The sequence below is a fragment of the Merops nubicus genome, unplaced genomic scaffold (genome assembly GCF_000691845.1).
Source record: "Merops nubicus isolate BGI_N331 unplaced genomic scaffold, ASM69184v1 scaffold14412, whole genome shotgun sequence".
Taxonomy (NCBI): domain Eukaryota; kingdom Metazoa; phylum Chordata; class Aves; order Coraciiformes; family Meropidae; genus Merops; species Merops nubicus.
Window position 1 is genome coordinate 17,638 of NW_008592968.1, and position 25,844 is coordinate 43,481.

At 42.1% G+C, this 25,844-nt stretch overlaps 1 protein-coding gene across 1 annotated transcript; it reads left to right on the forward strand.

The window, feature by feature from the left end:
- The first annotated feature begins 725 nt into the window (after nt 1-725).
- On the forward strand, nt 726-18,666 carry PAK2 (p21 protein (Cdc42/Rac)-activated kinase 2). The gene is made up of 14 exons (XM_008935322.1): nt 726-912; nt 5,813-5,913; nt 6,425-6,575; nt 7,455-7,486; nt 7,820-7,927; nt 9,308-9,440; nt 10,090-10,153; nt 10,935-10,983; nt 12,092-12,204; nt 12,670-12,787; nt 14,524-14,623; nt 17,200-17,396; nt 17,922-18,059; nt 18,580-18,666. The coding sequence occupies exons 1-14, from the start codon at nt 726-728 to the stop codon at nt 18,664-18,666; spliced, it is 1,578 nt and encodes a 525-aa protein (XP_008933570.1).
- The last annotated feature ends 7,178 nt before the right edge of the window (nt 18,667-25,844 follow it).

The window sequence follows — 25,844 nt, forward strand, 5'->3', positions numbered from 1 at the left end:
CTTGCTCTTGTTTTTAAGGACTTAGAGGATTGTGGTGGTAGTGCATATTAATTTTACAACTGGAGAAAGTGTGACATAAAGTGTTAACAATGCAGGTCCTTATTTGGCAGTAGAATGCATCCTGTGCATCTCAGTCCCATGCTCTTTAAGGCAGGCTGCATAATTCGGGTAAAGGTACTCTCAATACAACTTCATGTGGACAGTGTGCTGAATTATGGCTTAGAAACAAAGCTATTCTTTTTTCCCCACAAGATTTTGTCTGATAAATGATGAGGAGGAGGGCATGTAAAGCTTTTAAAGGTGTTTGACTCAAGAGCATGAAGCTGTTCTGGCTAGATCTACCCCTGCAAGATGTTGTACACATGCCCTTATGTGTACTAACCCTTTTGGGTATGAGTCTTTCTGTTCCCAGGCCTGAACCAGGTTTGGGAATTAGTCCATGGTATAACTGTTGTTCTTGGCTGGGTTAGTTTTATCCCTGGAAAAGCAGTCATGAATGCTGCTGGTGGCACAGAGGAATGGGAGTGAGGAAAGGATCCACCTCCCTTGGAGACATCAGTGCCTGCCAGTGCCCTGTGATGCTTGCTGTGTTCTTTAGAGCTGAGTTCACACCTCCTTTCTCTGCTGGCCAGCAGAAGAAATGCTATATATGTATTGCATGCTCTCTTCCTGTGTTAAATTTGTCAATATTTCTATTTCAGTGCTTTCACTAGAGATTGAGAACCATGTCTGACAACGGAGAACTGGAAGACAAGCCACCAGCTCCTCCTGTCCGGATGAGCAGTGCTATCTTCATTTCAGGAGGCAAAGACCAGTTGTCTGTCAACCACAGCTTGAAACCCCTGCCCTCTGTACCAGAAGAGAGAAAACCTAGGAATAAAATCATCTCCATATTCTCTAGTGCTGAAAAAGGTAAGATGCTCTGTATGCCAAGGTTGCTGCTTGTATCACTTTACTCTTGGAAGCTTTGGTAGCACTTCAGACACTCCAGTCCAGCCTAGCCAAGTGTAGGGGATTGGAAGAAGTGGTGAAAATTGAGTGTGTGTGTGTTCAGTGAGCTGAGATGTTCTCTCTGGTTGCACTGGGATGTTTGAAGATCAAATGTTAAGAAAGAAAAATGAAATAGCACACTGAGGAAAACCACTGCCTGTTGCTTCTCATGTTTGCTGCCCAGTTTAATGCATTTCCAAACAACACTAATGAGTGAGTGTGATTCCTGGGTATTGTATTACTTACCATTTTGCTATGCTGATGCAGATTTCTACTTGAAACTGAGCATCCAGCTGGTTTGGAAGTTTCTTCATGTTGATGACCATGTGATACCTTGAGAAGAAAAAAATATAGTGAAGAAATAATGGGGAGGGTGCAGTGTTCATGAAGGAGAATGGAGAAAAATTAAGTCCTTCTGTGTGTGTAACTCCAGTGGAATTAATTTAATATTAATTACTGCTGGGGGGGAAAAAAAAAATCTAGATTGCTGTAACCAAGGATTATTTCTGATAAAAAAAATGCTAGACTGTACTTGTGCTTTGTTTCTGTCCTCTTTTTTTGTATGATGAATTTGTATACACCACTGGAGCACTGACTGTGGTTCTCTAGGATGTCTGTATCCATATAAGTAGTGGATATATCAATATCCATATAAAACAAAATAGTCTGTAGGTAGAAATACCATCTAACATCTAGTATGGTAAAACTGGGCAGGGATTTAGAAGCCTGATATGGGACTGCTCTGCATTTTATTCATCTCCACCAGTTAGCATTTCTGTGATTGCTAGAAGACTCTGCTGCTCTCAATGTCTCCTAGCTCTGCTCTTGGCTTCCTGTGCCTGGTTGTCAGTATGCTGGGCAGGGCTGGTTCAGTCCTGCTCACACAGGTTTGACTGTTTGAGGAGACTGTGCTCCTCTGGTTATTTATTTGCTTAGCTCAGTGTTCTCCCCAGGGCTGGCTCTTCCTCTTGCTCAGCTCTGTGAGCAGTCCCCCAGCAGCCATGCTTCACCTGGGGGACAAATGCTAGAGGCAAGCTTCCTGTATTTGGAAGATGTGGCTTTCCATGAGCTGGCAGAGTTTCCTCTCTCAGCAGTTAGCCTGTTTTCCTTTTTGGAAGATGGAAGGATTTGGCAAATGTAGCTTTTGGAAGCAGTGTAGTTATTTCATAAGGTCACTCATTGTGAAATAACTGTCCGTGGCTGGATTACAGTGGTAGAAGTTGTGGGGGGGGGTTGTATTGATGTGGATAAAGTCTTAAAGAGATGTCTAGAAGAATGTGAGGAGCTACTACAGGTTGGGGGAGCACCCCAAGAGAGAGACTCCAGGCTTCTGAAGCTGGTGGATGAGTAGTGCCACATCTGGAGCAGGTCCTAGCTTACCCTTTCAATATTCCTGAAACTGTTTTTTTTACCATTGTATTGTTGATCTTGTGAGGAAATGCCTAGAAATTGTCATGGAGAGTGCTGCAAGGAAGTGTGGAAGGATGGAATCTGTCCATCTTCAGACTAGGAGAAGGGTTTAGGAGCTGCTGTGGCATTTGTCACTGTGCTGTTGCATTGCTCATTCATCAGAGCATTTGCAGCCCTTTTTTTTTTTGGCAAACAGGGATATAATGAAGTAGAACATAAACCCCACGTGGAAGAAGGTTTTCATTGCTCTGAATTAGTAAGACTTGCTTCTGTTGTGAAATAATGATGAATGCAAGTGGGTGCACTGCAACTTTGTGACATTTTATAGTCCCTTGACCTCTCCTTAGATGTTTCCTCTTTCTGTGTTGGTGGTAGGCTTCTTGTTTGACTGAAATGACCAGGAAGGTGGAATGTCCTTCTGAAGAAAAGCAGAAGGTTTTCCTGCATGGCAGGATAATATGGTTAGGAAAAAAGGTAATTGAATTACCTAGCTTAAAGAAACCTTCTGAAAGCTGTATATGTTTAATTGGGGAAAAAAATTGTTGATTGGATGACCCACAGCAAGGATCATATAAACATCAAAAGAAATATTTTTGGCCCTCAAGACTGCAAAACTGGCTGTCAAATGTAAGCAGAATATAAATGCACACTGACTTTCTGGCACTAAAACAACAGTCAGATGTTAGTTGTTTTGTTCATTAGCATAGCTGAGCCACACCCTCACTAGAAATGCCCATTTAAATACTGTTTTTGTGGTGTTTTTTTTTAATTCTGCTGCTTAATTTCTGCTTTACAGAAATACTAGCTCTCTACTTTACTTGGATTTTCAAAATGTATTTGGACTACTTGTAAAATAATCTGCCAGCCTGGGCTAGGAGTTGTTTAGTTGGAAAAATTTCTCCAGCCAGTGCAAAGATTAACAAATTACTAGAAAAAAATGGCAAATTCTGTTTTTCAGGAAGTTAAGGGATGGCTTGCCAGGAGATGTACAAGCTTGCTGCAGACAGACTTGTTACTGGATAATGTTGTTTGGGTTTGTTCTGCAGATCTTTGTGTGATTTTTTGCAAGGTCTGTTCCAGTCAACTCCATCATCTCTCTTGCCACAGCTCTTCCCTTCCTCCCTGAGTCTTCTCCTGGGAGGTTTTTCTGGCTTAGGAGGTGGAGTTGAGGAGGTGATGTGCTTTGGGCCACTCACTGCTGATGCTGAGGTTTAGCAAATGCAGTTTCTGCCCCAAGTCTGAGCTAGTTCTGTGCTGAAATAATGAGGGTTTGAAGGGATTATTTTAATAACCTAGTCATGAAGGGTTTTTTCCCCCCATTTCCATTGTTTAGGTAAATGAAGTGATAGTCATCTTTCTGCTAGAGTACTTAATTGCCATGAATTTCCTTGGCTACACTTCTGAAGTCAAATGAACCTGCATGGTTTTTTTAAAAGCTTTAAATAGTCCTCTAAACCAAGAAATGTTTGTCTTTGAGCAGAACTTATTAAAGCAGGTGCTGTGGGGCATCACCCAGGACCTCACTCAGGGCAGATTTCAGCAGGGTTTTACCTCAGTAACTCCACATGGACCGTGTGGAGTCATCCACTTGCTACAACCAGGCTGTGTAGGAACATCTGGGTTTCTTGCTCTGATCTGCTGTGGACAGAGAAGTGATTTTTAGTCTCCTTGCCTAGCCTGCTAAGAAGATCTGTGTTTTTTTGGGAGTAGTGGGTTCATTTGCACAACACGTGGTGGAGGATTTGAGCATCAGCGCCTCTTCCCTGCATGTCAAGTGCTCCTGAACAGGAACCTTCCTGAGGAATATAACTTTTCCTTCTTTTTTTTCCCCTTGCTTTCACATAAACAACTGCAAGAGACTTGGAAGAAACAGTACTTTCCTTAAAGATTTTTCACTTAAGGAAGTTTCTCCTGTCCTGTGACTAAAGGATATTAATGAGAACGTTTGGCAGTCCGTTTGCTTTTATATTAAAGATATCCTGTTTATAATAGCCATGTCTTTCCACTGCATTGTTCAGCTGGAGGCAGCCCACATGGCTTTTCGTTTGTAAGCATTGTCTTCAGCTCCCTGTCCTTCCTCTCCTGCCAGCTCGAGGGGATTTCAGCCCTCAGCAGCAGGAGCTGTGCTGGCCCTGTGTTGAGTAACTTTTTACTGTGCAGTAATGAAGTGGGTGCTGTTTTAGCTGCTCCTCTTCTGTACTAAAACCACATGACTTTTGTTTTTTAAGGTGAATTTAAAAACAAAGCAAAACCCCATTTTTTTTTTAAAATAAAAACATAAAATAGGAATGAAGTTAGAAAATGGTGTGAGGCTTTCCCTGGTGGTTGTGAGCACTGTGGCGTTCTTGCTGGCTTCATGGACACTGTAAGAGGTGCAGCTGATTCAGCTCTGTGCTCTGTGACCCCACAGGCATTCCCAGGATCTCACATGCAGTTTTCTTGGCCTGTCAGGTTTGGCATTCTCTACAGTTCACTGTCAGGCCCCTGCCTTCAGCAGAGGACCATGAGATGAGGCCTTGAGCATCATCTTCCTCCCTGGAGAGCAACTGGCAAGTACATGCCATTGCTCTGGCAGGGAGAGCAAGCAGGGCTCAGGGGTTTTTTTTTGCAAGAACCAGAAAACAGGTTACTGAAACCTTTCAGTTTAACTCTGAACCTCTCCTAAGTAAAGGGAACAGAATGGTGTATTTTATATTTAGAGTTAACTACAAATTGTCTTCAGTTTTTATTTTCTCTTTGTCAGTAAAACAAGCAAACAAAAAAAAAAAAACCAACAAAACCTCCAAGTCCCAGGCATTATAAAACATCTTATAAACTTAATTGAATCTACATTGGATTATGCTCATGGTCCTTCTCATTATCTGTTCCTGCTCCTGGTACTTATTATGGTTACTTTTTTTTTTCTCCCTTTTTAATTTAAATTACGTAATTGCTCTGAGGCTATAAAATCTTATCTTCATTACAGGAAGTCCTGCTTTGCATTAATTACCTTGAATTGAAGCAGTGAAGCAACTTGAGTTTTTACTGTCTGTAGGGTGAACTTGAGGTTGAACTGAAGGTGTCTTTGATGTTATTCTTAATCCATATTAAAATGTCATCTTTTGCATTATAAACATTTCATATGCTCAGCAGAGCTCCTTGCATTCAGGTGTTCTTAATCTCTTCTGTGCTTCCTATAAGAACATAAATTATTTGAATCAAAGAATATTCTTTGGGGTTTTTCTAAGTTATTCTTACATGAAGTCCATACCAGCTTGAAAATATCAAGTCACTGTGCTGCATATGGAAACACCTCCATCCAACAAACAAGAAAAATGATTACATTCATCTGAACAGTTTTAATACAATCAATCCAAGCATTACATGGAGACAATAGGACTCTGCTCAGTAGATCTTTGAATGTCTTTTTCAGGAAGCAGGAAGAAGGAAAAGGAAAGGCCAGAAATCTCCCCACCATCAGATTTTGAGCATACCATCCATGTTGGCTTTGATGCTGTCACTGGAGAGTTCACTGTAAGTATGTGTGCCAGCCTAGGAGATGCTCAGAACACAGCCACGGGTCAGTACTGTAGTCAAGTTTTAGAATAAAGTGTGAATTAATCTTTGTTTTTGTCAGAGAAACAATTTTACTGTGTATTTGTACAACATGCAGAGTAATGAGACTGTGACCTGTTAGAACTTCTGCAGTGTACATGTCAGATCTGATACCTTGTGTCACCTAGGAGAGCCTTCACTGAGAAACCCCCTTCACTTCCATTAGTGGGTAACACTGGTTCTGCACTTTGTGTTCCCATCCCTCATATCTGGCTTAACACACCCAAAAGAGCTGGTGTCATACTGGCACAGTCACTTGTGTTGTCACCTAGGGACATATGGCTCCCTATTAAAACTCCATCCTACTTGTTCATGTGTTTCAGGCTGTGTGAATGTTATGCTTTTTATAGAGGAAATAAATCTATTCTGCTTTTTAAAAGTCTTTAAAATACTAGAAGGATGCTTAAAATAGCCTATTTTTTTTTTTCAGGGTATGCCAGAGCAATGGGCACGGTTGCTTCAGACCTCAAATATCACAAAATTAGAACAGAAGAAAAACCCCCAGGCGGTACTAGATGTCCTGAAATTCTATGACTCCAAAGACACAGCAAAACAGAAGTATCTGAGCTTTTCTGCTCCAGGTGAGAGCCGAGTGTGTGTGAGAGGTACTGAAGTGGAGCTGGGTGTTTGGAACACTGTCTTCTGCTCTTTCAGAACAATAAATCAGATTCAAAAGCTGAAAGAGCAAGCCTAGGTATCACTGAGGAACAAATACTTGAAGATGGATTTAGAGCTTACTGGAAACTGCTGTTGTCCAGTTAGTTTCCTGTTTTAAATGGAGAGGAGAAGAAGTGGAACTGGGTAATTCAAATTGCAGCCAAAATGAACTGTGACAGGCTGATTAATGGAGACTGATTAATTGGTTTTGTGCTGGAGACCTTCCTCCTACTGTCTGTGGCGGAAACAGCTATCTGTCAACTTGATGTCACTGTGTAGTGGCATCAAAGATGCAAAATAAGTTGTGGCTTCTAGATCAGGAACTATGTGAGGGGTCTGAGAGAATGACTGTCTTAGAAACAGATGCATTTTTATCTAGTTTTCTTCATAATTATTTCTGAAAATAGCTTTGGGTTTGTAATATTCTCATCCTTGGTAGAAGATACTAAGGGAACAGAAATCCCCCTTTGTTCCTTGTTTCACATCTCAGTAAGACAGAACATGGAAGTGTGATGAGCAGTGCTCAATTTGGAAAATTTTGTGTGGGTACTCAAGTGAGGTAAAGAGCAGGTTGGGAAATGAGTGAGTTTACTTACCCTTAGGGGAGGAGTTTAGAAACTTACAGCTTCCTTCTGCATGGTCTCAAAGTACAATACTGGTTTCTCTCATTTGTGACCATGAAATTTTTATTTCTGAGAAATAAAAAAAACCAACTCTGAAGTGGTCTGTGTTCTTGCTCTGCAGAGTTCACTTTTTATTACTTTTCTGATGGTTTTATGTATTGTGCTGTTTGTCCTATTTAGAAAAAGATGGTTTCCCTTCAGGAACACCAACGGTGAGTGTGCTTACTGTTCTTTGTATACTCTTAGGTGCAAACAAGTTCAGGTCTTCTGTATTTGTTACATAATGAATCTTACAGCAGAAAAAAAGGATAATTTTTTTGTAAAATGAAAAGATAAATTCAACAGAGCATATTTCACTGGAACAACAGTATCTGAGTCTCATAATCAAATGTAATAGGGCATTTGAACCACTCAACCTGACCTTTTCTTTTGACATCACTAAGAATTCTTCTATCTTCATGTGGAAAAAGAAAAGCAAGTCTTTAACACTGTGGGGGAGACAATTTTGTTTATTTATTTCTCTTCAAACTTTGGTGAAAATGTAGAGCAATGCCAAAGGTTCAGAACCATCCACAGCTGTAGCAGATGATGATGAGGATGATGAAGAAGCTCCTCCTCCTGTTATTGCTCCACGGCCAGATCACACAAAATCGGTGAGCAGCTTCAAAATTTACACTGCAGACCTGCATTTCTCAGTACTGCAGACCTTCTTATACTTGGGTTTTGTAGCAAAGTGTAGTATTTGTGAAGTGAGATGTTGTAAGCTTTTAAGAAAAATTTCTGGGGTTTGAGTTTGCTAAGAAAATGTTTGATTTCAGGATATATATCAGTTGGATCAAAAATCCTCAAGTCAGTACTGATTTGTTTGTTGGCTTGTATTAAAGGTATCCAGTTATGCTTATCCTTCAACCCAACATGCAAGGAGGAGGCTTTTTAGTCCTAAAAATCTGTAACTAGTTTCTTTAACTTTGTACAGTACAGTGGTACAAGTCTCATGCATTTAATTTTCTGTATTTGATGACAGTGTCATAGCCTCACCAAATATACTTCCTAAACCCAAAACAATTCAAATTTTACATCTGAAAGCTTATTTCACTCACAGAGTTATCACATTACATATGAAGTGCTTAAGAATTTGTTTGTTAAGTTTGTGTAGCTGTCCTGTACTCATGCATTTGATTTTCTGTATTTGATTGCAGAGTCATAGTCTCACCAAATATACTGCCTAAACCCAAAACAATTCAAATTTTAGATCTGAAAGCTTATTTCACTCACAGTTATCACATTACATATGAAGTGCTTAAGAATTTGTTTAAGTTTGTGTAGCTGTCCTGTACTACACAACTTGTTAATAATGTCCTAGGGATCCCACTTAATTTGGTTCCTTCTTTTGGCTGTGGTAGGTTTACATTTTGCCAGTCTCTTGCCCACTTGCTCTCACTCCAGGAGTGCAAAAGTAAATCATGTTTATTTGTCCAGTGATGTTGGTTTATAATTGTCCTCTCTGGGTATGTAGACATATAAAAGATCTGCAGTTTGACACTTCCAGAGTAGCAGCATATGGCTGAACACCCAGGAGGAAATTAAGTAAAGCCACAAGAAAATCCCCTAAAAATTGGGGGGTAGCTGGGAAACCTCTGAATGTCTCATGCTTCTTTTCATGGTGAAGTATGGATCTTTTTCCTTCATATCTTAATAGTAGCTGATCTCACTATTAAATAGTGATTTCTGTGTGGTTAGCTGGCATCTTTTATGAAGAATAAGCAAGTAGAAACCCACAAAACATCTGTTTGTGGAAGTCAGAGATGATCTAGCATCCACTCCATTCAGGAGGTGCCTGGGTCTGTCTTCCAGAGGACAGTAAGGTTGCCAGCATCTTGACTTACTGGACTTCATTGTTTCTCAGGTCTAATTTCTGCCTTTAAGCTATGAGATAAAATAGTGCTTAGGGATCTTTGAAGAGATGTGATAGTTTTCAACTGAAGGTCAGTGGTTGCAAAGAAAATGCTCAGGTATATGGTCTCTCTTGACAGATTTACACACGGTCTGTAATTGACCCCATCCCTGCATCAGCCAGTGACACTTCTGTTGATGGTGTGACAAAATCAGGTGATAAGCAGAAAAAGAAGACCAAAATGTCAGATGAAGAGATCATGGAAAAACTACGTAGGTGCTTTTTTTACTTCACATAAACAAATTCTCTAGGACTGGGAGAGTAATATTAAGTTTTTGCCCTCATCCTTTTTTTCTGTGTAAGAGTTGTGTGAGTACTGTACTTGATTGGCTTTTTGTCAGACAGTAGCTAAGAGAGCTGTGTTTGGAAGTTCTGCTGGCCCTATTGGGTAAAAAAAATGTTAGGACAGGGTTTTTTTTGATTGAAGTTCAGTTGTGATAGTGTGATCTGGGTATATAATACAACCATAGTAACACAAAGCAGTTCCTGTTGTTGCTTGTTCTGAAATCATCTTGAAAATAAGTTTTACCATCTTAATGTGGCCATGCTCAGGTCAAGGTCTGCCTAGTTTCTGGACTGGGTTAAGCTAATGAACTTGCATAACAACATACTGTGTTCTGCTACACAGAAGACTGTGATTAAATTGAAGTGCCAGAGGAGACAGCATGATCTGTGTCATTAAGAGGATCACCTAGCACAATGATTTTCTGTAGTTGGGCCATTTGTGACTAGAACTGAATCAGGAAGCTTTGATTCATGCATCAGCCTTTACTGCCTGAGCTGACTCACTCTTGGAGGGCTGTTGGCTGCACCAGCCTTTCTAAAAGGGGACAGTGGGACTGAGTTTTGTTTGTTTTCTAGGCACTATTGTGAGCATAGGAGATCCCAAGAAAAAATACACCAGATATGAAAAAATTGGGCAGGGGTAAGTGTTCATCCCAACTTTTATTTCCAGTAAGTGACTGTTAAAAGCAGTGTACTGCTCTCTGTCTGATACTATCATGTAGCTGCCACTCAGTGAAGCAGGCAGAAATGTTGGCTGTATTAAGCAGTGATAAGCAGGTGGTCAAGGCTTTGCACAGTGGTGGAAGTTTTGAATTGTGCCTTCTAATGCAAAACCAGAGCTCTGGAACTTGTCTGTGGGTGTATCTGGTCTTCTCCCAGGAAGATGTGTTCATCCATTTTGTAATATGACTGCTGAATAGCATTGAGGGCACATCAGAAGACTTTCTGTGTGCTAAACTAACTGTGGTGCCTTGACTAAGTTATTCTTCCACTGATCTTCTGAATCCTGAGAAAAAAGCATATTCAAGTTCCAGCTTTACTGGCTTAGATTATATGTATGCCTGTCTCCTACTGTGTACTTTCCAAATAGGTCTGAGTGTTTTTGTGGGCAGGCTCCCCCTGGGGGAAAGTGAAAAGTCATCCCTACTCTAGAAAGGGCTGCCCTGCTTATCTGATCATAGGGAGCAGCACAGGGTCTGGGGACTTGGAGGCAGAGCTGATGTCAGAGGAGAGTGTGTTTGCAATTACTTCTGTGTGAACCGACTAGCAGCTCTATACCACTTACTTTTAACAGCTGCCTTTTTGAGAACAGCTCTTGCAAGGTCAAAAGCTGACAGAGTTTTGTTTGTGCTTTGTCTGTTCACTTGCATGTTTGTTACACAGAGAGATGCAACTGGCTGTAATGTTCTTTTTCTTCCCAGGGCTTCAGGTACAGTTTTCACAGCTATTGATGTGGCAACAGGGCAGGAGGTAAGATTTCTGTGCTCATCACAGTGCAACTACTTTTTCTATATAAATTCTCTTCTGGAGGTGGCTGAAATGATTTGACTAGATTTCTTTTCTGTGGCTCCCATCTCTACTATCACCTCTCAGAAGAATCTTTGTCATCATTGTTGATAACAGTGTGTGCCTTGTTCTGAAGCAGTCAGATGTTGAAAGCTAAAAATAGTCTTGTCTTTCCAGTGAAAAGCAGAGGGAATTAGGTGTTCTAGAAATGGGTTTTGAAAACAGTTTATCCTTCAAGAATTGCAGGCAATGGTGTCCTGTATTTTCATAAATAAAACTTGGTTTAGTCTTTGCACACTAGTTCTCTAGTGCTGTCTCAGTAGAGGTGACTGATATGCAGCCTCACTGTATGGAAGGTGCTGGCTCCATGTGGTTCTTTGTTGTAGCTAGAATGCCTTCCACATCCTGCTCTTTGCCTTTACTCCCTGGTGTCTCCAAACCCACTTGGTAAAATTGATGACATCAGCAATGCTCTGCATGCTTGTCATCCAGAGGTCATCTCTGCTTCCTCAGACTAAAATTTTAGGAATTATTTGCTTCTCTTTAAATTCAGATTTGTAGACTTTCCTTTAAATATCCACAGGTAGCCTTATGCCACTGGTAAGTAATATCCCTTTTAAGAGTAACCACATTTACCAGTTCTGTAGTTGTGATAAAATGCAGGCCTTTAAATAATCTCAATATGTTATTTCTTAATTTGCTTTCTACATAGTGCAGCACTTCATGTCACTGTATTAAAAAATGACTGAAAATTTTGATACTCAGGTTTGAGTGATTGTTGTTCTATTTTGTCCTACTCAGGTTGCTATTAAAATTCAGATTTGCAGACTTTCCTTTAAATATCCACAGGTAGCCATTCCTTATGCCACTGGTAAGTAATATCCCTTTTAAGAGTAACCACATTTACCAGTTCTGTAGTTGTGATAAAATGCAAGCCTTTAAATAATCTCAATATGTTATTTCTTAATTTGCTTTCTACATAGTGCAGCACTTCATGTCACTGTATTAAAAAATGACTGAAAATTTTGATACTCAGGTTTGAGTGATTGTTGTTCTATTTTGTCCTACTCAGGTTGCTATTAAACAGATAAACCTGCAGAAACAGCCCAAGAAAGAGCTGATTATTAATGAGATCTTGGTGATGAAGGAGCTAAAGAACCCCAACATAGTCAACTTCCTGGACAGGTAAATGGCTTTTGGCAGATTCCTTCATCCCCAGGGGTTTCAAAAGACACTTACACAGACCCAGGTTTTCTGTAAGGGTCTTAGAAGCAAATGAGACTGTATTTAGACTGTCATTTCAAAAGAAATAAAATCTGTTATAAGGAATGGTCTTGATTCAGTAAGGAGGTTTCTGCTGTCATGAATGTAGTCCTAGGAGTAGCTGGGGATCAGTGGTGGACCAGAGCACACCTGGAGCAGTGCTTGTGTGGTGCATGAGAGATGCTGGCTGTTATCCTGCCTGTTTAGGCAGTAAGAAGCATGCAGCTTTTGTTTGTCAGCATTTACATTTCAACCTTCCAGAGATGAGCTTTCTTGACTGTTTGTCTTGAAGTGCTTATGAATCATTTCATTGACCAGCTCTGTTTGTCCATTTTCTCAGTTCTGGATCTCTTGATGACAAACAGGCTTTTTCTTTTCTCTTTGTAGTTACCTTGTAGGGGATGAATTGTTTGTGGTGATGGAGTATCTAGCTGGAGGCTCACTAACAGATGTGGTCACAGAAACATGTATGGATGAAGCACAGATTGCTGCTGTTTGCAGAGAGGTGAGTATTCTAGTTGGTGGGTAGAGGAATGAGGGTGCACTCTGTGCCCCTGGGGTTTATGCTACACTTAGGTTAGGACTGTTTGCAACAACTGCTGTTGGAGCCATTGAGTTGGGAAGAATGATTGATACTGAGGGCAGAAATCAATACTAAAATTACAGAGAATAAAAAAAAAAAATGAGTTTAACTCAGACAAGTGGGGGTTTACAAGTTGTAACACAAAAGAGCCATGACAGTTTTAGGTGGTGAAGGAAATAAAGATTTTGGTTTTGGGACCTGGGTTGCCTAGTTCTGCTGACAGTGTTAACAGAGAATAATGTGGGCTGAAGTACAAGGAGGAGCAGTGAAGAACCTGAGCAGCTGGAAGGAATGTCTTTTTTAACTTTGACTAAGAATATTCAAAGGCACCAAAAATAAACCCAAGTATTCATCTATAGGCAAGGTAGAAAGTAGGAATGTGAACATATTTTTTAAAAAAAAGAGAAAAGCCTGAAAGCTTTGGAGTGTTTTCCAGAAGGAAGAAGAGGAAATGTGTTTTCATGAAGTGTGAAAGTGGATCTGATGAAACAAGAAGCCTACTAAAATAGAGATGAACTTGATGTAGGCTATTCCTTTCTCATTTTAGTAGTTTTTGTAGTTCTGTGACAGTTAAGCTTTCTTTATGGATTTTTCAGAAAAAATAATTCCCTGGAAGATTGCAGTTGGAATAATTTTAAGATTGCAGAAGGATTTCAAATGGAAGAGTTAAAAATAGCTGATGTCACAACTTACTGGTGGTTTCTGCACTGAGTCAGAGAGCTGGCATCCAACTCAGGCTTGATTTATTGTGGTGGAAGGAGGAGTGGTTGTATGATCTGCTGTTCAGGAGAAACACAGGCCTTTAAAAACCCTGTTGGACTATATCAACAGGACATCTGCTTTTGATGACTCACCCAAGAGGGGGAAATAAAAAGCAAAGTTGTACATGAACACGTATGGACAGGTGATTGTTTACAGAGAAACCAGAGCTGGAAGCAAAGAACTGAAAGTAACTATTTACTGTGGCAGGAATGAACTTTTCTGAGAAAACAGTCTGATGTTGAACCATTTTACTTCATCAAAACTCTGCTGCCCAGTAGGTTAGATACCTTTCATTCTGCAAATCAGTGTCACTTGGCTGAAGCAAATGAAGAGACACAAAAAAACCTCACTGAAGGCTACATCATAAGTTGCAAATAATAGTTGTGCTTATATAGAAAGAGAATTTTTCCTTTTATACTCGAATAGCAAAGGTAAATTTCATAGGCATAAACTTAGCATGAAAGGTTTTAATCTAAAACCAATGCAAAAGCAGTATTATTTCATAATGAAGGTGTTTTGAAGTATCACCAGTTCCTCTTGGTAAGACTTCAAGATGAAAAGCTCTTACTTAATCCTTTGTTTCTTCTGTAGAATGTTGTAGGATGTGCCAAAATGAACATCTGGGATACTTGAGAGCATTTTGGGCCATGAGTTTAACTTGTGGATTTGTTAAGATAGCAAAGAAACTCCATGGTTGAATGATTTTTTTTGATCTCCTGACATCTGGAGAGTAGTTTTTAGCACAAGAGCTTCCTCTGCTGGTTGTTTTAAATAAGACCTGTTACACTTCTGCACTCAGCCCTGGCTGAGGGTGTGAGCATTGCTTTTGAATTTGTGTTCACATACACAAATTGTGTTTCCATATGCTGAATGTTTTGTTTTCTTCTCCCATCCAGTGCTTGCAAGCTCTTGAGTTCCTGCATGCCAACCAGGTCATCCACAGGGACATCAAGAGTGATAATGTGCTGTTAGGAATGGATGGATCAGTTAAACTAAGTGAGTACAGTTGTTTCAATGTTCTCTTTTTCCCTTTCCCAGTAAACTTTGACCTGGAGAATGTAAATCAGTAGGAGAACTGGCAGGAAAATTTGAGGTGAATTTTTATTGATGGTGAGTGGCAGAAATGAATTCTGTATTTATAAAATGTATAACATGCAGGTAGCAGACAGGGAAATTTTGAGGCCCCTAAGACACTGAAGCTGTGAATGTGTTAGGGAGGAAGGATATTGAAGCAAACCTGTTGCCACATCAGTGTGTTGGTAAATATGAAATAACTGGCACCATACAGTGAAGCAAAGACACAAATGATTGCAAGAGAAGAGTTGCAGCTAACTGCAGTTCCTTGGTTAGTCTCTTCAGGTTGTCATGACTTGCTTTTAATGTTTTGACCTTTTCACTAGAAGGTCACTAACAAGAAACTTGTACATTATTCACCATTTGTGTTGCAGTCCAGGGTCTCTTTTTTTTTGGACTGAAAGTGTAACATACTTTCTTTAATCTAATTATGAAATGACCAAAGAAACTACTTGCTTTTCAGGTAATTGTTATGAATGCATGGACTTGTGTACAGTAAGTCAGATTCTGGTGTGTGTAAATGTGTGTGGCAATAAAAAAAAGTGAAACCACTTGAAGCTGTCAGGACTGTTGTGAGAGGCATTATCTTGACTCCTTGGTGTGTAGCATAAAGTGACTGAAGAGTTAAGAGAGGGTGTGTTTGCAGTTGGGCAGGAATTGGAAATGCCATGAAAATGTGTATCACTTACTCTCAGTGCTTTGCAGTCTCATTTATGAGATGAAGTGTGAAGAAAGATAGCAGGCAACCTGATGAGCTGGCCAGGATTGTTGGCTGCACTGCTTGCTTGCCTAGGAGGTTTTACTTTTTTTCAGGGTGTGATGTGTTTGTGTGCAAACTGTGTGGATTTAGAGGCTGAAGGGAAGTGAATAATTACAGCAGAGGATGTGGCTGAGAAGGCTCAAAAATGTAAGGTCTGTCAAGGCAAAGCAGAGTGGCAAAAGGACAGGTTTAGCAGCCCATGTAAAGAAACATCAGCCTCAGGAGGCTGGAGGAGGAAGGAGAGACAGGAGGAAACAGGAGTCAGCTGTAAAATGTTCTATATGGAGGGGGAGGTATTGTAAGCAGCATTGAGACTAGCTCCTCTTTGGCTGTGTTATTATAGAGCTTCCAGCAGTCCTTTAGGGTGGAGAGTGGAAGAATTTGCACCTTCTTTTCAAGGACTCCCCCTTCTCTAGGGGAATCTGGCTTCTGGGGAACTGGTGAGAGGAAAAGTAAGAGGTGCCAGTCTTCCTGTCATCACTGCTGCTTGGGGAAACTGGGTTCTGCATCTTGCCTGTCTTTTCTCTCCTTGCTGGTGGCATGGTGCTAAAGGCCTTGTTGGTAGGTCAGGGGACATACAGTGCTGCCACTTTTTTGGTGTGTCATTGAAATAAGCTGTGCTTTGAGTTGAGTATGACACCATGGTACAGGCCAAGAGGTGCTGGCAAGGAGCTTGGTGGCTCCTAGTCGTCTGATTTTTTTTAGTTTGGTTGGTTTTGGTCTTTTGAGACAGTGTTTTGACAATTAGGGTGGGGGGATTCTTTGTTAAATTGTCCTCTTGGTACAACTCAGCACTTTAGTGACTGTGGCTCTTTTGTTAGCACTGCTTGGCATGACACTTTCAAAATCTACTTGAAATTTTAAATTCTCTCTCTCTTTCTCTCTCTCTCTCTCTTTCTCTCTCAAACGTAGTGTCAATGATAAGGTAATATCTGTCTCCTGCCTTAACTGTGTTCTTATTGATGCTTTACATGCCTGGGAAGTGGGAGTGCTGCAGCTGGATAAAGTAACATGATGGAACATGCATGGCTGCTGCACCTGAAGGCTATAGGAATTAGGTGACTTTTCTTGTTTTCTTGAGTGTGGTTGTTCTCTTCAGTAGTTACCTTATGGAAAGGTTTGTTTGTCCAGGTTCCTTCTGCTGAGTGGGGTAGCACTTCACTTAACCTGAAGCCTTGTTTCCTTGTCTCTGTTGGCTGTAGTACCTGGATTTGGTGGCCAAATTCGTGTGAAATGTTGTACTCAGTAGCTGCACAAATGAAATCTTTTCAGCAGGGCAGAAGCCATGGTTTGTGGATTTGAGTTGGGTTTTATTCTAGTTCAGGCTGTAGAATTTATCATGTGCAGGACACTTGCCTTCTGTCTTCTGCTTGGCTACATTTTTTGGCTGCTACTGGTCTAGGATTCTTGAAGGAAGGACTAGGCAAAATGCCATTCTTCTACAGGGTAATACTCGTGTCCCTTTTCCAGAGGACAAAAAGCCTTGTCTCCATTCCATGGGATTCTGCCCTGCTTAAACATTTACAGGTTTTGTATCTATCATGCACGTTGGATTTTGTAATCTGGAGAATGTAAAGGTTTGGGAAGGGTGGGGAGGAAGAGGGGAAGGGGAAGGAGACACCCTCCCAAGCCCCTCTTAAGTGCATAAGAGTAAAAATGAAGTAGCAATAGAGAAGTCTTCTAGGAAGTCCACTTGGAATGCACCAGTTTAACTTTTAAAACCTCTGTCATCCTCCAGCCGACTTTGGTTTCTGTGCCCAGATCACCCCCGAGCAGAGCAAGCGCAGCACCATGGTGGGCACTCCCTACTGGATGGCTCCTGAGGTGGTCACAAGGAAAGCCTATGGCCCTAAGGTGGACATCTGGTCTCTGGGCATCATGGCCATCGAGATGGTGGAAGGAGAGCCACCGTACCTCAACGAAAACCCCCTGAGGGTAAGAGCCTCAAACGTGGCTAGAGCTGCTTGCAGGTATTGACCACACGAATGCTTTCAGTCATAATTCCTTAATAGTATCTACATTAAAAAGAAAATGAGGTGAAAAAACCACCAAGCTCCAGCAGTGCAAGAAAACTCCTCCAAAAGAAAAACAGTTGTCTTGAATTTGCGGTCAGCCCTACCCTGAATTCATCTGCTTAGAAGATGAGAACCTCCTTGTGACCAAAACACTGGACTTTGAACAGAGTTTTCTGTGATAATTTGAGGAGAGTAAATCCATTACATGATGAAAAATGCCTTTAATATCAGAATCTATTTTCTTTGCTGAGGTAACTATCTATTGTTGAAAGATTTTGAACATTGTTTTGCTGTGAGCAGGAATAGGCCATGACTGGCCCCTGTAATTGTGGCATTTTTACAGTTTTTATCTAGTCTCATTTAGACCAAGGGATTGCCACTAGGCAGGTCAGTTCAGCATCTTTTAAAGAGTTGGTTTGTTTATAAAATATTCCTCATTTTACAGGCTTTATATTTGATAGCAACTAATGGCACACCAGAGCTGCAGAATCCTGAGAAACTGTCTCCAATATTCCGGGATTTCTTGAACAGATGTTTGGAGATGGATGTAGAGAAAAGAGGATCAGCCAAAGAATTGCTACAGGTGAGAGTCAGCTTCTGCTCAGAGCCTGAGATACAGAAGCCACGAGTGAGTTCAGGCTGTAATAAAACCAGGCTGTAGCCTGACACCCTCAGTTTTGTGTCCTCTTGGGAGGACCCTCATAGAGAGCAGTTGTTAGGAACTACCGTCATCAAAGATTGTCTTGTGTGCTCTGGAGTTTTTCCATCAGTAACCTGTGCCTTCACTCCACCACTGCTGATGCATCTAGGAACTTACAAACCTACTGTAATAGAGCCTTTGAAGTGAGCAGAATGAGGCTGAGAGATTTTTTTTATGCACAGAAAACCTCTTTGTACTGAATTATTGGGAAAGGAAAGGCATCCACTTTTTAGGATGAGGAGGAATGATTATCAGGCTTGAGGTGCTCTGGATCTGTCCCTTCAGGAGCTGGACATGGAGAGCATTTGCCTTGCTTTTCATAGCTCAGAATGAAAAGGGCTGTGTAGATCTATGGCTTTTTAGAGTTTTTCACTAATTTACTGTGTTTCTCTCTTCCTGGCAGCATCCCTTCCTGAAACTGGCCAAACCTCTGTCTAGCTTGACGCCACTGATCTTGGCAGCCAAAGAAGCAATGAAGAGTAACCGCTAACGTTATTGCCACAGCCTTCAGCCCCTCTTGTTTGTTTGTTTGTATTTTACAAATCTTTATAATATATGAAATTGTTACAGTTCTGGGGGGAGGGAAGGGATTTTGTGGGGGGGGAAAACATCTGCAAAAGGGAAGAAACTCTCATCCAGAAGACACCCAGAATTAAATTGACTCTAGAGATCCCTGTCTGGGGTCCAGAAGGAGTTGAGGACTGCATCACTGGTCTTCCCTGAGCCCTCCATCCCCTCCACCTCTCACCCAGACAGCCCAGAAATGCCACTTACTGTACCCGGGGTTTTAAGAGTTTTTTAACGACTTTGCTGTAACAGCTCCCATTCATTTGTACCCTTCTGGGTACTTTCAATACTTGAATGACAGATTCAAGCTTTCAGAGAGCAGTACTAATTTTATCTGCTGATGTCTTTTCACTCTCCTCTTCCTCCCCTCTACCTGTTGACTTTTAAATTGCTCTAGTAAGCTCCCTTATGACCAGATTCACAGCGAGTGTGACAAATGTGAAGGTACATCTTGCCCCTCATTTCTTCGATGGATTAGCTGTCACTCTGTTGTAGAATGGACAAGGAATTGTAATGTCTTGAGATGTTTGTCAGTTTTTTAAGACGAATGTGGAGTGAGGAGGAAGAGAAGTATTCAGCTGTTTCTCATATGCCTGTGCTCTGTGGACTTTTAATCCAAGATGTGGCCTCTTTGTGGAGACGTAATGATTGGTCAAGTGTTTGGATGTCGGGTTGTGGATATGTAGGTAGGGGTCAGATATTTTATTTATAATCAAATCATCAGCTGTAGTCAGGGCAAGAAAAAAAATTCCATCTGTCTTCCTATCTGCTCTGTTTGGTTTTATTTTCCTATTAGACTTGCTGGCCAGAATCTTAAGGGATAATCTGCTTGGTGCGGTGGGTGGTTCAAAAACATGTATTGTATCTGTGCTGTGACTTGGGCTTTGGAAGTTCTGCTGGTGCCTTTGACTTTTTTATTTTACATTTCCCTTCTTTGTATCAAATACATTTTTGTATATGTTGTAATTTTTTTTTTTCCCCCCCTCCAAGCAGATAATGCATCAACCTATGGCATTGTCAGAGTTTAAGTATTAGAGCTATTTTTTCCAATTTTGTATGTGCTCCATTTGTACTAATGAAATTTGAAGAACAAATAAGGACACTGAAGATGCAGGATTTAAAAAATGTGTTTCAGACAGAAGACTATGAACATGTGGAAATATCAGAGCCCTGTTCTGAGAAGAGAAAAGCTGAGAGGGGAGAACAGTGCCCTCAGATGTTCATGGGGCTTCTTTGACTGCCTGGTTCAAGCCTGAGGAGACGTGATGCATCACACCAATCCTTTCTCCCTAAAGACATCGTGCCAGCTAGAATGGCTGAAGTCAAACCTTCAATGCAAGAAAAAGTGCCTCCCTCTGAGGGACAGTGAGCAACTTGAGCAGTTGACTCCTTGGGGTTTTACCAGGGGCAAGCATAGAAGAGCATGTGCCCCTGGCTTCTAGTCTAAAGCATTTCAGCTTCCCCGGTGGTTTAACAGAGAACCAACTGCAGTAACAATGTGCCAAATGATTCTGTGAAAGAACAACCATTGCCTAACAGGATTTCATTGCATTCCCAGGGGGGCAGGACCTGTGGCAGATAGACATCTGGATGGAGGACCCTGAGCAAAGAGGTTTTTTTGCACACTTTTCCAAACATGACTGGCAGAAGATCAAAGTAACTTTCAGATCACTTCAGTACTTGTATAGAGATAGAGAGAATTAGGTTTTGGGGACTGTTAGCCAAGGTATGACACAACCAACCTCCAGCTGAGAGTGGCCAGCCAGAACAGCAGAGGCTATTTGTGTTGGTGATGGAGGGGAGGCAGGGCTAAGGTCTTGCAGCATGTGCTGTGAGTAAAGATAGTAGTAAAAATTCATGTCAGGTAAATTGTTAACAGCTCTGTGACAGGAATAAATCCCTCTGGCTATAAGGGTAAGAATAGTTACAGTTTTAAACTCAAGGAATTGTCCTCTTCAAGGCAAGGAAATGTGGATGGATTTCCCAGGCACAGGGTGTTCCAAGCCATGGACACTGAACACTGTAACAATGGTGATGCCCCTGGTTTGAGTGCATCTGGCTCCTTGATCAGACAAAGCAGCAAAGGAGATCTGGCTGAGAAAAAAAGATGTCATACCAATTATTTCCTCTTTGTCCATTGCTGGCAATGGACTTCACAAAACTCCTTATGCCAGAGTTAAACTGGGAGCTATTCTTTCTTTCTTTTGTTTTTGTCCTTTTTTGTTTTTGATGGCACAATCTAGACAGTAAATAACTTGCAGTAAATTTAGTTTTTTTTAAAAAATAAAAACCCAAGAAATTGTAGGTAATTTTAAATTATTACTTCACTTTTATTGATGAATGAGAATGGTTTATAACGTGTTTGCCCAATTTATTCCACTTAGGAGAAGATTCCCAGATTTAAGCCACCTTAGTACACAAAAACTGGCCCAATCCAGAAGCTGCCCCAGTGTGTCTTGGCACTTGCTGTGTGACCTGGAAAGGTGTTTAGCTCTGAGGCTGAGGGGCGTCCACATTTCTCCCTCCCCACACAGCAGCTCTGTTGTTAATGTAGCAATGTTTCTCAGGCCCCAAGGCCAGCAATGAGGGTCAGAGGTGGAGCTGGCAGAAGAGGGGAGCCACAAGAAGGTTGCTGTGCTCTCCCTTTGTGTCTCAGTGGCTCTGGCATAATTTTTCTAATGCCATCTAGATGCGTCTGCAAGGTTTAAAAAATGCCAGTGGTGTCTTTTTTCCCTGAGGGGGAGCAGATCAGTGTCCTCAAGACCTGCTTCAAGGTCAGTGTCCTCAAGATCTGTTCAACTCTATCCCCAGGGCAAAGAGGGAGCAGCCAGAGTTGGAGCAGATGATGCTGGGGGAAGGATTGCTTTTGGAACCACTGGGATTCCCCAACGTCTCACGATGTCCCAGGCGCCAGCATCAGACCCTGAGTCAGGATCAAACCCACGTGTGATATGTATGGAGTATATATGTACAACAGTGTCATCAGCTGGGGACGTGGAGCTGGGCAGCTTGGAGCTGAGATGGAAGTGTGCAGGGAATGGGTGACTCCTGGGGTGTCCTTGTTACCATAGAATAAACCAAACTTCTCATTAGAAGCAACCGTGGCACTAGAAACGTGCACTTTGACCTGCCTTAAGTGTTAAGGAGACTTAATTGTAGGTCTCTCTCTGGTGCCAGGAGGTGCAAAGGTGTGGCTAGAGGAGATGGGAGAGGCTGGGTCCCTTTGTCAGAGAGGATGGTGGGGAGGGAGCAAGGAGATGAAGGTTTTCTGTCGCTGGAGTTGAATCAATAAATGTCTCTGGTCCGTTTTTCCCTCTGCTCCTCACGCTGTCCATGGAAATGGAAGTAGGTGCAAGCTTTCTTTTTATTTTTTTTTTTAACTGTCTTAAGATTTTAATGTTGCCTTTTGTGTAATTTAATCCCATTATGTTATTTAATTGTTACTGCAATATTAACTACTGTATTTGTTGACTTTGTTTAAGAACTGTTCTTTCAGGGCTAGAAATAAACTTTTAAAAACATTTGGGGTTTCCCCCCCCCCCCCCATTATACCTTCTAAGATAAGAGTAGCTGAAATGAGTCCATGTTTAGATGTCTTAACGAGATGAACAGAATGTTTGTTTTCAATTAAGGTTCTTAGAAACACTTTAATTATGGTATTTCTGGTACCTGCTCAGAAGATGTGGCTCTTGGTCCTGCACTGGGCAGGGCAAGGATGCTGGGTGTGGACAGCTCGCCTAGGACCTGGTAGGCTGCAGAGACTTGCTCATCAAAACTACAAAAGATGCTGTAGCATGTTGGCGTGGCAGCCTAGCTAAAGAAAATGACATCTAAATGAATCTACTTGAGGGCTGAGACCCCTTCAGTTGACACCCAGATGAAGTTTCTGGCTCGGTTGGGAGCGTCAAGGACTCGTCGTGTTGTGTGTTTCCCATGTGGTGTTGGGAATTAATCCCTTCCCTTTTCTCCCACGTTGTACTAGCATTGCTCATGCCACTGACAAGGGGAGAGACCCTTGGTTCAAGGGGAGAAACCTTGACAAGGTGAAGAAACCACTCGTCTGCAGAAGCCTTTTCAGCCAGACGTGAGAATGTTGTTTTGCACAAGGCACTGTCTCTTCAGGTTAATTAATTTGTTGTAGTATCTTTGTCTTTATACACACTTGACCCTTTATGCATTTAAACTGATGTTCTCTAACTCTGTGTTTAAGTCATTTTGCTTTTAATTTAGGGGGGGAAATGTTGACAGGAGGGTGAAGGTGCTTGGTGGAGCTCAGCAGTGACATGGATATTGGCACTTGTGCTGCCTGGAGAGCAGGATTTTGGCTGAATGTGTTTTCCACGAGTTGAAAGTTCATAGTCCTTGCTTAACAAATCCTGTCAAGTCTTCTGTGAGCTTCCTCTGCCCTTGCATATACCTGGCCTGGACTAAACCAAGACCAGCCCCATCTTTTTGGACCTGTTTATTCAAGATTTGGTATTTAAAACACTGTTCTTCAAGACAGTAAAGCTGGGGGTGATGATTTTGCACTTTCAGGGCTGCTGTTTGGTTGCAGTAAGTTTACCACAGAGCTGAGCACAATTATTCTGTTGTGTTGCTCACACTGGTGAGAAAGAGAATGGCTAAAAACTGAGGATCTTAATTTCTAATTAAGGTTTTCCCAGCAGTGCCTGAAGAAAAGTGGGGTTTGGAGCAGTTTGCTTGGCTCCTTTGTGAGCACAGCAGTTGTCTGCAAATGCCTGCTCCCAGGGATTTGTATATTTGCATTTTTTTCCCTATTTTTATAACTCACATTTTGCTCTGAAGATTGTTTTTAATAAAAATAGCCATCCTCAGTCACGTGAGAGGGACGTGGAACTGTGCTGAGCTGAGCTAAACTTTTCATGTTGCTCTCCAGATGTGTGAGGGAAGCAGGTTTTTCCAAGAGATTTTTTTCCCTACTTTGAACTCCAGCCTGCAGAGAGATTTTTTTGGTTTTTGAGAGCAGTGAATCTCTGACTAATTGCTCTACCTGCAGCCTGGTACAAGGGAAGAGGGCAGTGCCAGTAACTTCATTTCAAATCCCATTTACCTGTTGCTGTGATTGTTGAAACAGTGTGTAGGGTCTGATGATTTATTTTTTAAAACAATTTTGTAATGGGATTTGCTCACTAGGAAGTTAATTAATTGCTCATTCTCTTCAGGACACTGAAAGGCCACCAGACTTCTGCTTTGAAAAAGATGTATTGGGTCAGCAGAGAGGAGAGTGGGACTGGAGTAGCAGTCAGTGTCTCAGTACCCTGACTGCATTTTTTGGGGGTTCCTGAAGGGCTTTTGAATAATGAATCCAGCTCAGTAGAACTGTGGATCAACAGAGGAGGTGCTGATATGACTGAGCATCTCCATGGGATGTTCTGGAGGGGGAACAGGTCACCCTTTTCCCATGCTGGGTGCAGGGGTGACCTTCCTGGGGACAGACACCTCCCTTAAATTCAAGATTTCTGGAGCCAGGGATGACCTATCTGCATTATTTTTTCCTACCAGCAAATGCTTGTTCTACAGTTTGAGGTCTTTTCATGAAGCCAAATGAACTCATGGGTGTCCTAGAGCCCTTTTCAGCTGGCTGGCTGTGGGAGGTGACCTGCTGCTGAGTTACTGCTGCCTGTCACAGCAGCTGATAACGGGTGCCTGCTCTTGGAAAGCTTGTAGCCACTCCCCTGCCCAGTAAACTCTCCTTAAATAACCTTACTGCTGTACTTGGCTCTAGCTATTAACCTCTTTGTGTGTGAAAATAGTGTGGTGGGAGAGCCAGGATGGTCCTGCCCTCTGGCTAAAAAAATCCCAGTTAAGACACCTGGATTTTAAGCTCTCCAATCTTGGAGGTGCTCTCCAAGGGGCAGCTGTCAGAAGGCTCTCAGCTGCTCTGTCCAAACCCTCTGTTGAAACCAGGGTGCAAATGCTGTTAGAAAATACCTCAAATACCTCCTCTGGTGTTCCTCTGGGCAAGCTGCACACCTATCTCTCTTCCAGGGGCTTTGTTTGGCCTGATGCCACTGGCTCCTTGTCAGGTTTTGTTTCTAAAGATATAAAACTCCACTGATTTCTCTAATTTTGAGAAATGCTGAAGCAGGGGAGACAGAAACTAATTGGCTTGTGATGTTAAATGATTTTTTGTGGCCCTTTCTGCAGCAATGAGCAGCTTTGACCAGCACTTTGACACTGCCAGAGGTGAATTTTCACAAGAAATATTCATTTTATGAGTCCCTCACAGTATGTTTCATCTTTTATTCAGGCAAGGTCATTTGCTCATTGGAAGTGAAAGATTCATGCTCTTCCTGCCTTCTGGAGACACAAATGGATTAAAAATGGTAAAATTGTGGTATGTTTTGAGGCAGGCCAACCAAAACCAGGGCAGTTCTGGGGGAGAGGACGCAAGGGTTTGGATGATGGGTTGTTTGTCTCTCTCCTTTCTCAGGCTTCCCAAGGTTCCCAAAGCAAATCCTGTGTGTTGAGGTGTTTTTAGGAGGTGTGAGCTTCACAAGTCACCAATGGCACGTGCAATTAGTGCCACCCCCACCAAATGAGGTGAGGTCTTCCTCAAAGAAGAGGAAGCACTAAGCAGGCTGGGCTTTGAGACTGGCCAGAGATGGGCTGTGCTGCAGCTTTGGGTGTCTCTGGAGCAGCACGAATGCCTTCCACAGGCTTGTGGCTTTCTAGGAGCCCTGCTGCATCCCAGGCTTTGGGATTGGGGGCAGTAGGTTGCATTTTATGATGCCAAGTAGGGATGAAATGAGAGACTTTGCTGTGTCTGGAAGACCCGAGCAGCTCCAGGAAGCTGCACCAGGCTCTCCTGTGTGAACAGTGGGGGTTAGAGGCTCCTCGACCACGGGGTGAAGGTAACCCCAGGACCTTGCTGAGACAACTGGCTGGCCAGTCCAGCTGTGGGTGAGTCCCTGTGCCAGCAGGCGTTGCCCCACAAAGGAGAGGGCAGCACGTGCAGCATTTCCCAGGCCCGCCAGGCTGTGCCACGTTGCCTGACGTGGCTTTATAAGGAGGTGCAGAAGCTCTCCCTGCTCCTTCCCAGGGTTTGCTTCAGCCTCTTCTCCCCACCCAGCCCTGGTG

Excerpts from the sequence above, each read along its gene's own strand:
- PAK2 (XM_008935322.1), top strand. The coding sequence starts at position 726 with ATGTCTGACAACGGAGAACTGGAAGACAAGCCACCAGCTCCTCCTGTC. Across the intron at positions 913-5,812 it reads ATTCTCTAGTGCTGAAAAAG|GAAGCAGGAAGAAGGAAAAG; the intron begins GTAAGATGCTCT and ends TGTCTTTTTCAG. Across the intron at positions 18,060-18,579 it reads CAGCCAAAGAATTGCTACAG|CATCCCTTCCTGAAACTGGC; the intron begins GTGAGAGTCAGC and ends TCTTCCTGGCAG.